The 12,212-nt window shown below is 44.9% G+C and overlaps 1 protein-coding gene across 6 annotated transcripts in view; it reads left to right on the forward strand.

Moving 5' to 3' along the window:
* The first annotated feature begins 2,576 nt into the window (after positions 1-2,576).
* PARN (poly(A)-specific ribonuclease) overlaps positions 2,577-12,212 on the forward strand; it is a 165,309-nt gene continuing 155,673 nt past the window's right edge. The window contains exons 1-3 of one of the 6 annotated variants that reach the window (XM_056534484.1): positions 2,820-2,924; positions 3,857-3,971; positions 7,580-7,657. In XM_056534484.1, the coding sequence (XP_056390459.1) occupies positions 3,881-3,971; positions 7,580-7,657 (169 nt within the window). In that variant the 5' untranslated portion in view covers positions 2,820-2,924; positions 3,857-3,880. Of the gene's footprint in view, positions 2,729-2,765; positions 2,925-3,856; positions 3,972-7,579; positions 7,658-12,212 lie in introns of those variants that run through there. The other 5 variants (XM_056534485.1, XM_056534488.1, XM_056534487.1 and 2 more) reach the window with 5 other exon arrangements.

A 12,212-nucleotide genomic window follows, 5' to 3' on the forward strand; every position in this document is an offset into this window, starting at 1 on the left:
TTTTATTAGAGAAGGGGTTACTTTATTTTATTACCATTTTTTTTTTTTTTTAGGTGGGTCCTGGCTGATGAAGCAGTTGGGACCCACTGGGTATGAAGCGCTCTCAGCTTGTGAGCGCGCTTCAATCTTCGTACACCCTTGGTCCTAAAGTACCAGGACACAAAGGTGTACCTGTACGCCCTTTGTCCTCAACAGGTTAAGCTTTCCAATATACTTAATAAGAACATTTTATTTCCTTTTTATAGAAAAATCATGGCTTCTGAAAAAACACCACTAGGGGTCTCAAACCATTCAAACCATTATCCCATCTGGCTGCAGAATCACCTTTGTCCCAGCGGATGCACAGGCTGGGACAAAGTTCAGTGAGGATGGGACTAGCACTCATTAGTGCTCACTCCTGTCCAATCAGACTGCAGCATGCATGAAAACAGAGAGGAAGGGGTTACAGAGAAGCCTGCAGTAATTGAAGAGACCCAGGGAGGAACAGTCGTCATGCAGAGTGAAGACATGCCCTCTCCATCGATTACTTGGGTTGTTACCAACATTTGGTAAAAATTTCATGATAACGTTCACAGAGTAATTCAAGAGGAATTTACTCGAGTAATTCCTCTTGAATTCTCCTCTCCAAATTAATTCACATCTCCTCTGCCCATTGACTTTAATGTTTTTTTCTGCTGTCCTGTTCACACTGCGGAAATGACGCAGAATCCCTTTCCGCTTGAAGAACATGTTCATTCTTCAAGCGGAATCTGCGAGCAGAGTCCACTCGAAGTCAATGGTAAAAAAAAAAATTCTGCCCGACATCGTTTTCAAGCGGAATTCAAGCAGAATTCGAGCAGAATTCATGCAGGAATTTGAGTGGAATTCAAGTGGAATTCAGAAAAGTAGATTTAACAGCCTCCTACTTCATTCTTCTTCATTTCCACTTGGAAATTCCACTTGAATTTAGTGCTGGGCGGTATGGCCAAATATGTGTATCGCGGTATTTTTGTAACTTATGACAATTCCACGGTATATAACGGTATCCCCCCCCCCCCCAAAAATAAATAAAAATTATCCCAGCTCTGCACTGTCCCCATCGGGGTACTACTCATGTCACCCGCAAGCACTGCCCTCCTCATCCTCCTGTTTGTTGCGCCCGCTGGCCCTGCCACTCTATAGCTGTATCCCTATGCCCGGGCTGCAAAAGGTGAACAAAATATACTTAAACGCATGTTCCTACGTCGGCCTTACGCTCTTCCTGGGGACGGGAACGTCGGAAAGCCGCCAGCCTATCACTGGCCCCAGCGATGTTCTGCATCGGCCTGTAATAGGCTGAGCCCACTGTCATGTAAGAAGCCGGCTTCTTACATGACAGTGGGCTCAACCTATCACCGGCCGAGGAGGAACATCACTGCGGCTAGTGATAGGCTGGCGGCTCTCCGACGTTCCATTCCCTAGGAAGCTGGAAAAATGGGAAAAGGGGGGTGACCAATGAGGAAGGTGAGTTAAAGTTTATTTTGTTTACCTTTTGCTGCCCGGGCATAGGGATACAGTATAGAGCAGTGGTCTTCAACCTGCGGACCTCCAGATGTTGCAAAACTACAACTCCCAGCATGCCCGGACAGCCAACGGCTGTCCGGGCATGCTGTGAGTTGTAATTTTGCAACATCTGGAGGTTGAAGACCACTGGTATAGAGTGTCAGTGCGAGCGGTCGCAACAAACAGGAGGACAAGGAGGGCAGCGTTTGCGGGTGACATATGTGAGTAGTACCCCGATGGGGATAACGCAGCGCTGGGCTAATAATTAATTTGGGGGGCAGAACAGCGCTCGCGGGTCACATATGATTAGTTCCCTGGTGTGGGGACAGCGCAGCGCTGGCAATTCATTCATTCATTCCCGAGGGGGAGGGGCCAAACCGGTATTGCGGTATGGGTTAAAATTCATATCGTGCAGCACAAAAATTTCGGTATTCGGTATGAACCAGTATACCGCCCAGCCCTACTTGAATTCCGCTTGATGGATAACATGACAGAAGGCGACAATTTCCTGACCAAAATTATTCCTCGTGAATTCCTCAGTGTGAACGCTCCCTCATAGCACCATTGGAAATATATTTAGTGAGAAAAATGGTGACATGTTCAATACTTATTTCACTTGCTCCAATTGCAGGTAAACTATAACCTCCAGCATGTGCAGACAGCCAACCCCAATCCAAGCATGCTGGGAGTAGTAGTTTTCCAACAGCTGGAGAGTCACAGGTTGGGGAACACTCCTATGGCTTGTCATCCAGACTTCCCAGAGGATACTTAAAAAAAGATACACAATATAAAATGAAAGGTAGAGACTAAGTGGTGTTTTAAGGGGAACTTATCCTGCTACATCAGTCACTTAGTTGTCGCCATGATACTGAGGACAGTCATTCTTTACAGTGTCTGCTAAATTGTACAGAGCGCTGCAGTGTAAAACAGTGTAAATCTGAAGACGCAAAGGTTGGAGACCAATGCGCTGTACATCAGGCAGTTTACGACAACACAATCTGTCGCCCTCCTGTGATTGGATGTTTTTGAGAAGACGCCCCAAGTAGGCGGGGCCTTCACAGCATTGCGAGACGGTCAGTGATCTGCACAGGACTGGGCCGCGTGACATCCGGAAGTGTTACCCCTGGGGGCGGAGCTTTATGGCTTCCTAGGCTACCCAGTGCGGCTGTGCTGGTGCGGTTTTCAAGCATGGAAATCACCTGGCGCAGTGAGTAAACCACGTGTTTGCGTCACGTAGCTCTGTCGCCCGGTTCACACTGGCGGGCACGTCGTGCGTTTTGTGCCTGTGTATGGTGCAGCTGCTCTTGTATGTGTCTATGGTTGCAGGGACCCTTCAGCCCGGCGTCCTATATATGTGTCTCTGCTACTGTTGTGAAACTACTACACTCATCATGGCTTGACAGGTTGTTATACATGAGATAGAGGTGTCCCACAACCTATGGCTCGCCAGCTGTTAGTAGTAAAACTCCCAGCATCCCAAGGATGGGAGTTGTAGTTTTGTAGCAGCTGTGATACCTCAGTTTGGGGAACACTGAGATACAGAATAATGGGGTGATGGCAGCCATCATTATATGGACCAGCTGATCTGGGGGGCACCTTTCCTGTCAGGTGTGATGTGTGGACTGAGGCCGCAGGGGTTTGGGGCACATGTCATGTTTTTTCTATCCCAAGCGCAATGTACCCCAATATTGTTGACTTGGACAGCCCATTAAATGGAAATGTCATCTTTGCTTACTTCTAAGTAGCCCCTGTTCACGTCACACCTCAGCCTTCTTTTAGAGGTTATTTTTATAGCGCCCTTGATTCCAAAGCACTGTACATATTATAAGGACTACAATGAATGTTGTACAGTAAATGACAGACGGATATAAAGGGAGAGCGGGCACTGCCCGTGACAGCTTACATTCTAAGGGTGGGCTATCCTGAAGAGATGGGTTTTGTTGGTGTTGATGGTGGGTGACAGCTGGATGGGTCAGGGTGGCTGGTTCCAGCGTATGGGGTAAGTATGGCAGAAATCTTGGAGACGGTTGTGTGCGCGGTGCGGATGAGGGTAGATGGTGGTAATAAACAGATCATGTGAGGTGTAGTATTGGGAGATCAGGTCAGAGATGAATGGGGGAGGGAGTTTGTATATGGCCTTGTACCTTGTGGTTAGAAGTTTAAAGTGGTACTAACGTGAAAAACAACTTTTTATTTAAATTTTTTTTTTTTTATCAACTGGTGCCAGAAACTGATTTGAAAATAACTTCTATTGAAAAATCTTAATCCTTCCAGTACTTATCAGCTGTTGTATATTACAGAGGAAGTAGAGTTGTTCTTTTCTGTCTGACCACAGTGCTCTCTGCTGACACCTCTGTCCATGCCAGGAACTGTCCAGAGTAGAAGCAAACCTCTCCTGCTCCAGAGAGTGCACTGCCCTGAAAGAGTATGTACATGCAGCAGATTTGTAGGTGAAATCACTGTCTGTCCTACACATCTGAGTAATGTTTGCTGCCAAAACAATGTAAGGCTATGGGGTAGATTTATCAAAACTGGTGCAGAGGAAAAGTTGTCCATAGCAACTAATCAGATTGCTTCTTTCACTGTTTTAGAGACCTTTTTAAATATCGGAGGATTTTAGTTGGTTGCTATGGACAGCTGGTCAATTCTTCCTCAGCACAGGTTCTGATAAATTTTCCCTTATGCCCCTACAAGTTTTTTTCATCCATTTTTTTTCCAGTCTATTAAAGGACATCTGCAGCGTGATTAACACTTATCCCCTATCCACAGGATAGGGGATAAGTGTTTTATCGCGGGGGTTCTGACCGCTGGGACCCCCTGTGATCTCCTGTACGGGGCCGCGGCCAGCACGCCTCCTCCAAACATCTCTATGGGAGAGGCAGGTTCGTGCCTCCCCGTCTCCCCCATAGAACTGTATGGGGAAGAGACTGGGGCGTCACCGTCGACCTCTAGGTCGATGCTACGCGCCTTTGTGCTCACCATGAGCGTTAATGGCGGCGCCCCATTAGGGAGATCGCGGGGGTTCTTAGTCATTTTACCCAAAAATCCATGGTGAAATGGGAAAAAAATTCATTGTGTGACAAAATTGAAGAGAAAATTTCATTTTGTAACTTTTGGGGGCTTCTGTTTCTACGCAGTGCATTTTTCGGTAAAAATAACCTTATCTTCTGTAAGTCCATACGGTTAAAATGATGCCCTACTTATATAGGTGTGATTTTGTTGTACTTTGGAAAAAAATCATAACTATATGCAGGAAAATGTATATGTTAAAAATTCTCATCTTCTAACCCCTATAACTTTCTTATTTTTCGGCATTCGGGCCGCTATTTGGACTCACTTTTCGCGCTGTGTTCTGAAGTTTTTATCGGTACCATTTTTGTGTTGATCAGACTTTTTGATCGCTTTTTATTCATTTTTTTTTCATGATATAAAAAGTGACAAAATACGCCAATTTAGACTTTGGAATTTTTTGGCGCGTACGCCATTGACTGTGCGATTTAATTAACAATATATTTTTATAGTTCGGACATTTACGCACGTGGTGATACCACGTATGTTTTTATTTTTATTTACACAGTGTTTTTTATGGTAAAAGTGGAGTGATACAAACTTTTATTAGGGAAGGGGTTAAATGACCTTTTCACTTTTTTTTTTTCACTTTTTTTTTTGCAGTGCTATAGCTCCCATAGGGAGCTATAACACTGCACACACTGATCTCCTATGCTTATCCCTGCAAAGCCATAGCTTTGCATGGATCAGCGAGCTAGGGGCTCGATTGCTCAAACCTGTAGTTCAGGCTTGGAGCAATCAAACCCCGATCGGACGCCGTGGAGACAGGTAAGGAGACCTCCGCCTGCGTCCTACCTGATCGGAACATTGTGATTTTATCGCGATGTCCCGATCAGCCCGACTGAGCTGCCGGGAAGCGTTTACTTTCACTTTCAGACGATCGGTGCCTCGCGCTGTTAGCCCAGGGTCCTGGCTATGAATAGCAGCCGGGACCGACCCGGTGTGATGCGAGGTCACGGCGTGACCCCGTTTTAAACACCGGGACCGGGCTCAGGGCGTACAGGTACGCCCTGAGTCCTTAAGAGGTAAGTTTAAGCCATCTGACAATTCCCCAAATTGTCAAACTAAGTCCTCATCTTAGGAAATGAAGAACATAGCTACAGACTGTAAAAAGGTTTGATCAGGGCATTCTAAGCTATTTAATGGTAATGCAATCTAGTTTAAATGTTTTGTGCCAAAGCGTGCAATTTACCAAAAGTTGCACATGAACAATTCATGACCACTACAGAAAAACAACTTTGTTTTTAGGTGCCTACATTATCATAAGAAAATCGTCCTCTCTAAAGGACATCTAGTAATAAACTTCTTCAGCAACAATTGTTTCTCTACGTCTGGCAGTGAACGCAGGCCCTAGCTTTCATACTGACAGCTGAGCTCCCACTATCCCAGCACGGGAGACCCATGGCCAGCAGCTAAGCTGCTGCTGTAAGAAGGCAGTAGCCTGGCCAAAAGTCCCTTAGTGACTACCATACAAACATGTATGGTTGGTCCCTAATGAAATAAATTATAAATAGTTGAATACCGGAGTGAGTGAGTAAGCAGCAGTAAGTGTACGTTATATGTGAATCCACTATTTGGATAGGGTCAGACGTAATGGATCCGCATTGTAATTCTCGCTGCGGATCTGCCAATGACTTGACCCATTTTGTGCCTCCAGCTGTTGCCACCCCTCTTCTGCCACCTCGCCCAGCCCTGGCCTGCTTGCAGGGGCAATCCGCCGCTTTGAGCAGCCACACAGGGGGCCTGCAAGTCGCCGAGTCCACTCTGACATCACGGAGCAGCCACAATGTCCACGAGTGCACTGCGCATGTCCGTTACGTGTGACCATACTTATAAACGGGTACTCCAGCGTTTAATAACTTATCCCTTATCCACTGGATAGTGTGTGCGCCTCATTGTGTGGGGTCTGACCGTTGGGACCCCCTTGGAATTCCAGAAGGGCCCAAAAATCTTTGTGCATTCAGTGCGAGGTCCACAAGCCACTCCATGGTTTCTCTATGGGAACACCGGAGATATGTGAGCAATGTACTCATTAATTTCTGTCACTCTACAGAATGCACTGAGGAGGGCATGTTCACTCTGTGCACAACTCTGTTGGTTTCCAGTGGTCGGACCCCTATGCGATCAGGCACGGGATTAGTTATCAGATGCTGGAGAACCCCTTTAAGGAGTTTTCATGTAAATACGACTGAAATAGTTGTATAATGAAAAGTTCTGGAACATTCTAATCCACTGGACTAATTCTGAATCCTTATCATGCTAAGATCTCTGATGTTAGAGAATTTTACCTTTCTTTGGTTGCTGAAAACTTTTTCCCTGTATACACTTTCCTGGAATAAAAATATTGAGACTTGCCTGCATAATCCCTCCGCTGCACTTTTTTTTTTTTTACATCTGCCCGGTCCCTATGTTGACATTAGGAAATGACCGCTGGGCTGATGACTGGTCAGGGATGGTCCCCACAGAGGCCAGTGATTGGCTGAGCAAAATCCCATTATTTTTTTTTATTTTTTTTTGTGTCATAATGGGGAACTACAATGGTTAGTAATCTGCAGACTTCTTCTACAGAAAGAATGTTGATGTGTTGACACAAAGTATTATCTTATCTAATATATAATCATAGAAACTTGCATAACTTTTCATTATACAATAAACATAGCACACTATTGTGAAAATGACAGATGGTCCCAGAATTTGACTTAAAAATAGTATTGAAAACACTGGATCTGTCACTGGAAGCTAATGCTAATTTATTACTTTGTCCAAAACCGTATAAGTACATAGAGGGACTATGACCACTCCATTGATTATATATACACACACGTAACATGGGCTTAAAGGGTAATTACTGGTGAATATAGCGCTAAGAAGCACAGTATGACAGCACTGTGTTAATGGAACCTCATATAGGTGAGGTAAGTAAGGGGCAAGAGTTCCCAAATAAAAATGACTGATTTAACGTATATTTCTATTTATTTGTTTTTGACAGATTTTAAGGAAAAGTTACCAACAGTTTGTCAAGCTGTTGCAGAGGCAGACTTCTTGGCTATTGATGGAGAATTTTCAGGTATGTGTCACTAGAGACAACTTTCTTTCACCTCTTTTCAAAAAGACTTCAAAGGAGTAGTTCCATTCAACAAGTTTTTGTCGTCATCCCTGGGCTGCTTACCTATAAAAGAACAAACTGGACTCCTGTATCACCGCTTTGTTCCTCCGGTACTGTCTTCTTCCTGGTTGCTGGTGTTGAACGCATCACACTGTGGCTCAGCTAGGCTCAGTGGCATTAAGTGCATTAAGCTCCGGTACCAGAAAGAAGACCAGTGCTGGCGGTCAATGCATCACACTACTGCGGGGGTCCCCTCAGGAACGACGGCGGTGGTCCCGGTGGCTGCAGCGGCGATGGTCCCGGCGGTGCAGGTGGCAGGATACAGCAGGAGGTGAGGCCTGTTCACCTCCTGCTGTTGCTTAGCAACAACTCTCAGCATGCACAGCCAAAGGGCATGCTGGGAGTTGTAGTTTTGCAACAGCTGGAGGCACATTTTATCTCTGAAAAAGTGTGCATCCAGCTGTTGCATAACTACAACTCCCAGCATGCACAGACTACCAAAGGGCATTCTGGGAGTTGTAGCAGTATGCCTCCAGCTGTTGCAAAACTGCAACTCTCAGCATGCCCTTCGGCTGTCAATGCATGCTGATTTTGCAGTTTTGCAACAGCTGGGGACACATTGGTTGTGAAACAGTTTGTGTCCTAACTCAGTGTGTCGTAACCAGTGTCCCTCCAGCTGTGTCAAAAATACAACTCCCAGCATGCACTGAGAGACTGTACATGCTGAGAGTTCTAGTTTTGCAACAGCTGGAGGTACATTGGTTGCAAAACACTCTGTTACATAGTTACATAGTTACATAGTTAGTACGGTCGAAAAAAGACATATGTCCATCAAGTTCAACCAGGGAATTAAGGGGTAGGGGTGTGGCGCGATATTGGGGAAGGGATGAGATTTTATATTTCTTCATAAGCATTAATCTTATTTTGTTCCAGGAATGTATCTAATCCTGTTTTAAAGCTGTTAATTGTTCCTGCTGTGACCAGTTCCTGAGGTAGACCGTTCCATAAATTCACAGTCCTCACGGTAAAGAAGGCGTGTCGCCCCTTGAGACTAAACTTTTTCTTCTCCAGACGGAGGGAGTGCCCCCTCGTCCTTTGGGGGGGTTTAACCTGGAACAGTTTTTCTCCATATTTTTTGTATGGGCCATTAATATACTTATATACGTTTATCATATCCCCCCTTAAACGTCTCTTCTCAAGACTAAACAATTGTAACTCCTTTAATCGCTCCTCATAGCTAAGATGTTCCATGCCCCATATTAGTTTAGTCGCGCGTCTCTGCACCCTTTCCAACTCCGCAGTGTCCCTTTTATGGACAGGTGCCCAAAACTGAACAGCATATTCCAGGTAAGGCCGTACCAATGCTTTATAAAGGGGGAGTATTATGTCCCTGTCCCTTGAGTCCATGCCTCTTTTGATACATGACAATATCCTGCCGGCTTTGGAAGCAGCAGCCTGACATTGCATGCTATTCTGTAGTCTGTGATCTACAAGTACACCCAGATCCTTCTCTACCAGTGACTCTGCCAGTTTAATCCCCCCTAAGACATACGATGCATGCATGTTATTAGTACCCAGATGCATAACTTTACATTTATCCACATTGAACCTCATTTGCCAAGTGGATGCCCAGACACTTAGTCTATCCAAGTCATCTTGTAACTTATGCACATCCTCTATAGACTGTACTGTGCTACAAAGCTTGGTGTCATCTGCAAAGATAGAAACAGAGCTGTTAATACCATCCTCTATATCATTGATAAATAAATTAAACAGCGGGCCCAGTACTGAACCTTGGGGTACACCACTAATAACCGGGGACCAATCAGAGTACGAATCATTGACCACCACTCTCTGGGTACGATCCATGAGCCAGTGTTCAATCCAGTTACAAACTAAAATTTCCAAACCCAAAGACCTTAACTTACCTGTCAGACGTCTATGAGGGACAGTATCAAACGCTTTAGCAAAATCCAGAAACACTATATCCACAGCCATTCCTCTGTCAAGGCTTCTACTCACCTCTTCATAAAAGCAAATTAGATTGGTTTGACAACTTCTATCCTTAGTAAACCCATGCTGGCTATCACTTATAATACAATTATCCCCTATGTATTCCTGTATGTAATCCCTTATAAGTCCTTCAAACAATTTACCCACAATGCACGTTAAACTTACCGGTCTATAGTTTCCTGGGGAAGACCTAGAGCCCTTTTTGAAGATTGGCACCACATTCGCCTTGCGCCAGTCCCTTGGCACAATACCAGACACCAGAGAATCTCTAAATATCATGAACAGGGGTACAGATATTACTGAACTTGCCTCTCTAAGAACTCTTGGGTGTAGTCCATCCGGTCCTGGGGATTTGCTTACATTTATATCACTTAACTTACCTTGTACCATCTCTACATTAAGCCAGTTCAGTAGATTACATGATGTGTTACCAGCACTGACCTGGCCAATGTCAGCTCCTTCTTCCATAGTGTATACAGAACTAAAGAACCCATTCAGTAGCTCCGCCTTCTCTTGATCGCCTGTGACAACCTCCCCATTATCATTATTAAGGGGTCCTACATGCTCTGTCCTTGGTTTTTTTGCATTTATATATCTAAAAAAATATTTAGGATTAGTTTTGCTTTCTTTGGCCACCTGTCTCTCATTTTGAATTTTTGCTGTTTTTATTACATTTTTACAGATTTTATTAAGCTCCTTGTATTGTTTAAATGTTATAGCTGACCCATCAGATTTGTATTTTTTGAAGGCTATTTTTTTGTTGTTTATTGCTCTTTTAACATCATGTGTCAGCCATGTAGGATTTAGTTTTAATCGTTTATATTTGTTCCCCTTTGGTATATATTTAGCTGTATAGTTATTTAGAGTTGATTTAAAGATGTCCCATTTACCTTCTGTATCAGTATTTGACAACACCTCCCCCCAGTCTATGTCCTGTAGTGCAGCCCTCAGCCCAGGGAAATTTGCCTTTTTAAAGTTATATGTTTTTGCCTTCCCCGCCTGTCTTTGTTTTCTACATTTTAAGTCAAAAGTAACTATATTGTGGTCGCTATTACCAAGGTTTTCCCGCACAGTTACATTACCAACCAGCTCTGCGTTGTTGGAAATGATCAGATCCAACAAGGCATCACTTCTTGTTGGGTCCTCCACAAACTGGCCCATAAAATTATCCTGCAATAAATTTAGGAATTGTCGCCCCTTTGTAGTTTTAGCCAACCCCGGACCCCAATCTATATCTGGATAGTTAAAATCTCCCATTATTACCACTGTACCTGCCCGGGCGGCCCTCTCTATTTGTTTATGAAGCCGAACTTCTATCTCTTCAGTGATATTAGGGGGTCTGTAGATTACACCAAATACAATTTTTTCAGTATTTCCCTCCTTTTGTAATTCTACCCACAATGATTCCACATCCTCAGAATCATCACACACTATGTCATCGTTCACACTGACTTTCATACCACTTCTTACATACAGACAGACTCCACCACCTTTTCTGTTCATTCTATCCTTGCAAAACAATGTAAACCCCTGCAGATTGACAGCCCAGTCATGCGAGGAGTCCAGCCATGTCTCAGTGACCCCAACTATATCAATATGTTCCTCCAGTATCAAGGCTTCAAGCTCCCCCATTTTATTTGCTAGGCTTCTGGCATTTGTGAACATACACTTTACATTTCCATCCTTTATGTTATTGGGGTTAATGGGATTCAAGGGTGTAAGTTTTATTTTCCTATGAAGCTTATTCCTATTAACTATTCTAACCCCTCCCTCCGCTCCACCCCCAGGTACATTTATAATTCCCACCTCTCTATCTACACTATCTTCCCCCTCTTTGCTGTAGGTTCCCTCCCCCCAAGTCCCTAGTTTAAACACTCCTCCACCCTTCTAGCCATCTTCTCCCCAAGCAAAGCTGCACCCTCCCCATTGAGGTGCAGCCCGTCCCTACGGTAGAGCCGGTAACCGACAGCGAAGTCAGCCCAGTTCTCCATGAACCCAAACCCTTCCTTCCTACACCAGCTTCTGAGCCACTTGTTTACCTCCCTGATCTCCCGCTGCCTCTCTGGTGCGGCTCGTGGTACTGGTAGTATTTCAGAAAAGACTACCTTGGAGGTCCTTGCCTTAAGCTTGCGGCCTAAGTCCCTGAAATCATTTTTAAGGACACTCCACCTACCTCTTACTTTGTCATTGGTGCCAATATGTACCATGACTGCTGGGTCCTCTCCAGCCCCACCCAGCAACCTGTCAACCCGATCCGCGATGTGCCGAACTCGTGCGCCAGGCAGACAACACACTGTTCGGCGATCCCGGTCTTTGTGACAGATTGCCCTGTCTGTCCCCCTAATAATTGAGTCCCCCACCACTAGTACCTGTCTGGCCTGCCCTGTACTCCTCCCTCCCTCCTTACTGGAGCAGACACCCCCCTGGCGGTCAGAGGCGGTATCCTGCTGCAGTTCTGCTAGCTCTGTAATGGCATCCCCCTCATCTGCCAAGCGGGCAAACT

Source organism: Hyla sarda, chromosome 8 (genome assembly GCF_029499605.1).
Source record: "Hyla sarda isolate aHylSar1 chromosome 8, aHylSar1.hap1, whole genome shotgun sequence".
In the NCBI taxonomy this organism is placed as follows: domain Eukaryota; kingdom Metazoa; phylum Chordata; class Amphibia; order Anura; family Hylidae; genus Hyla; species Hyla sarda.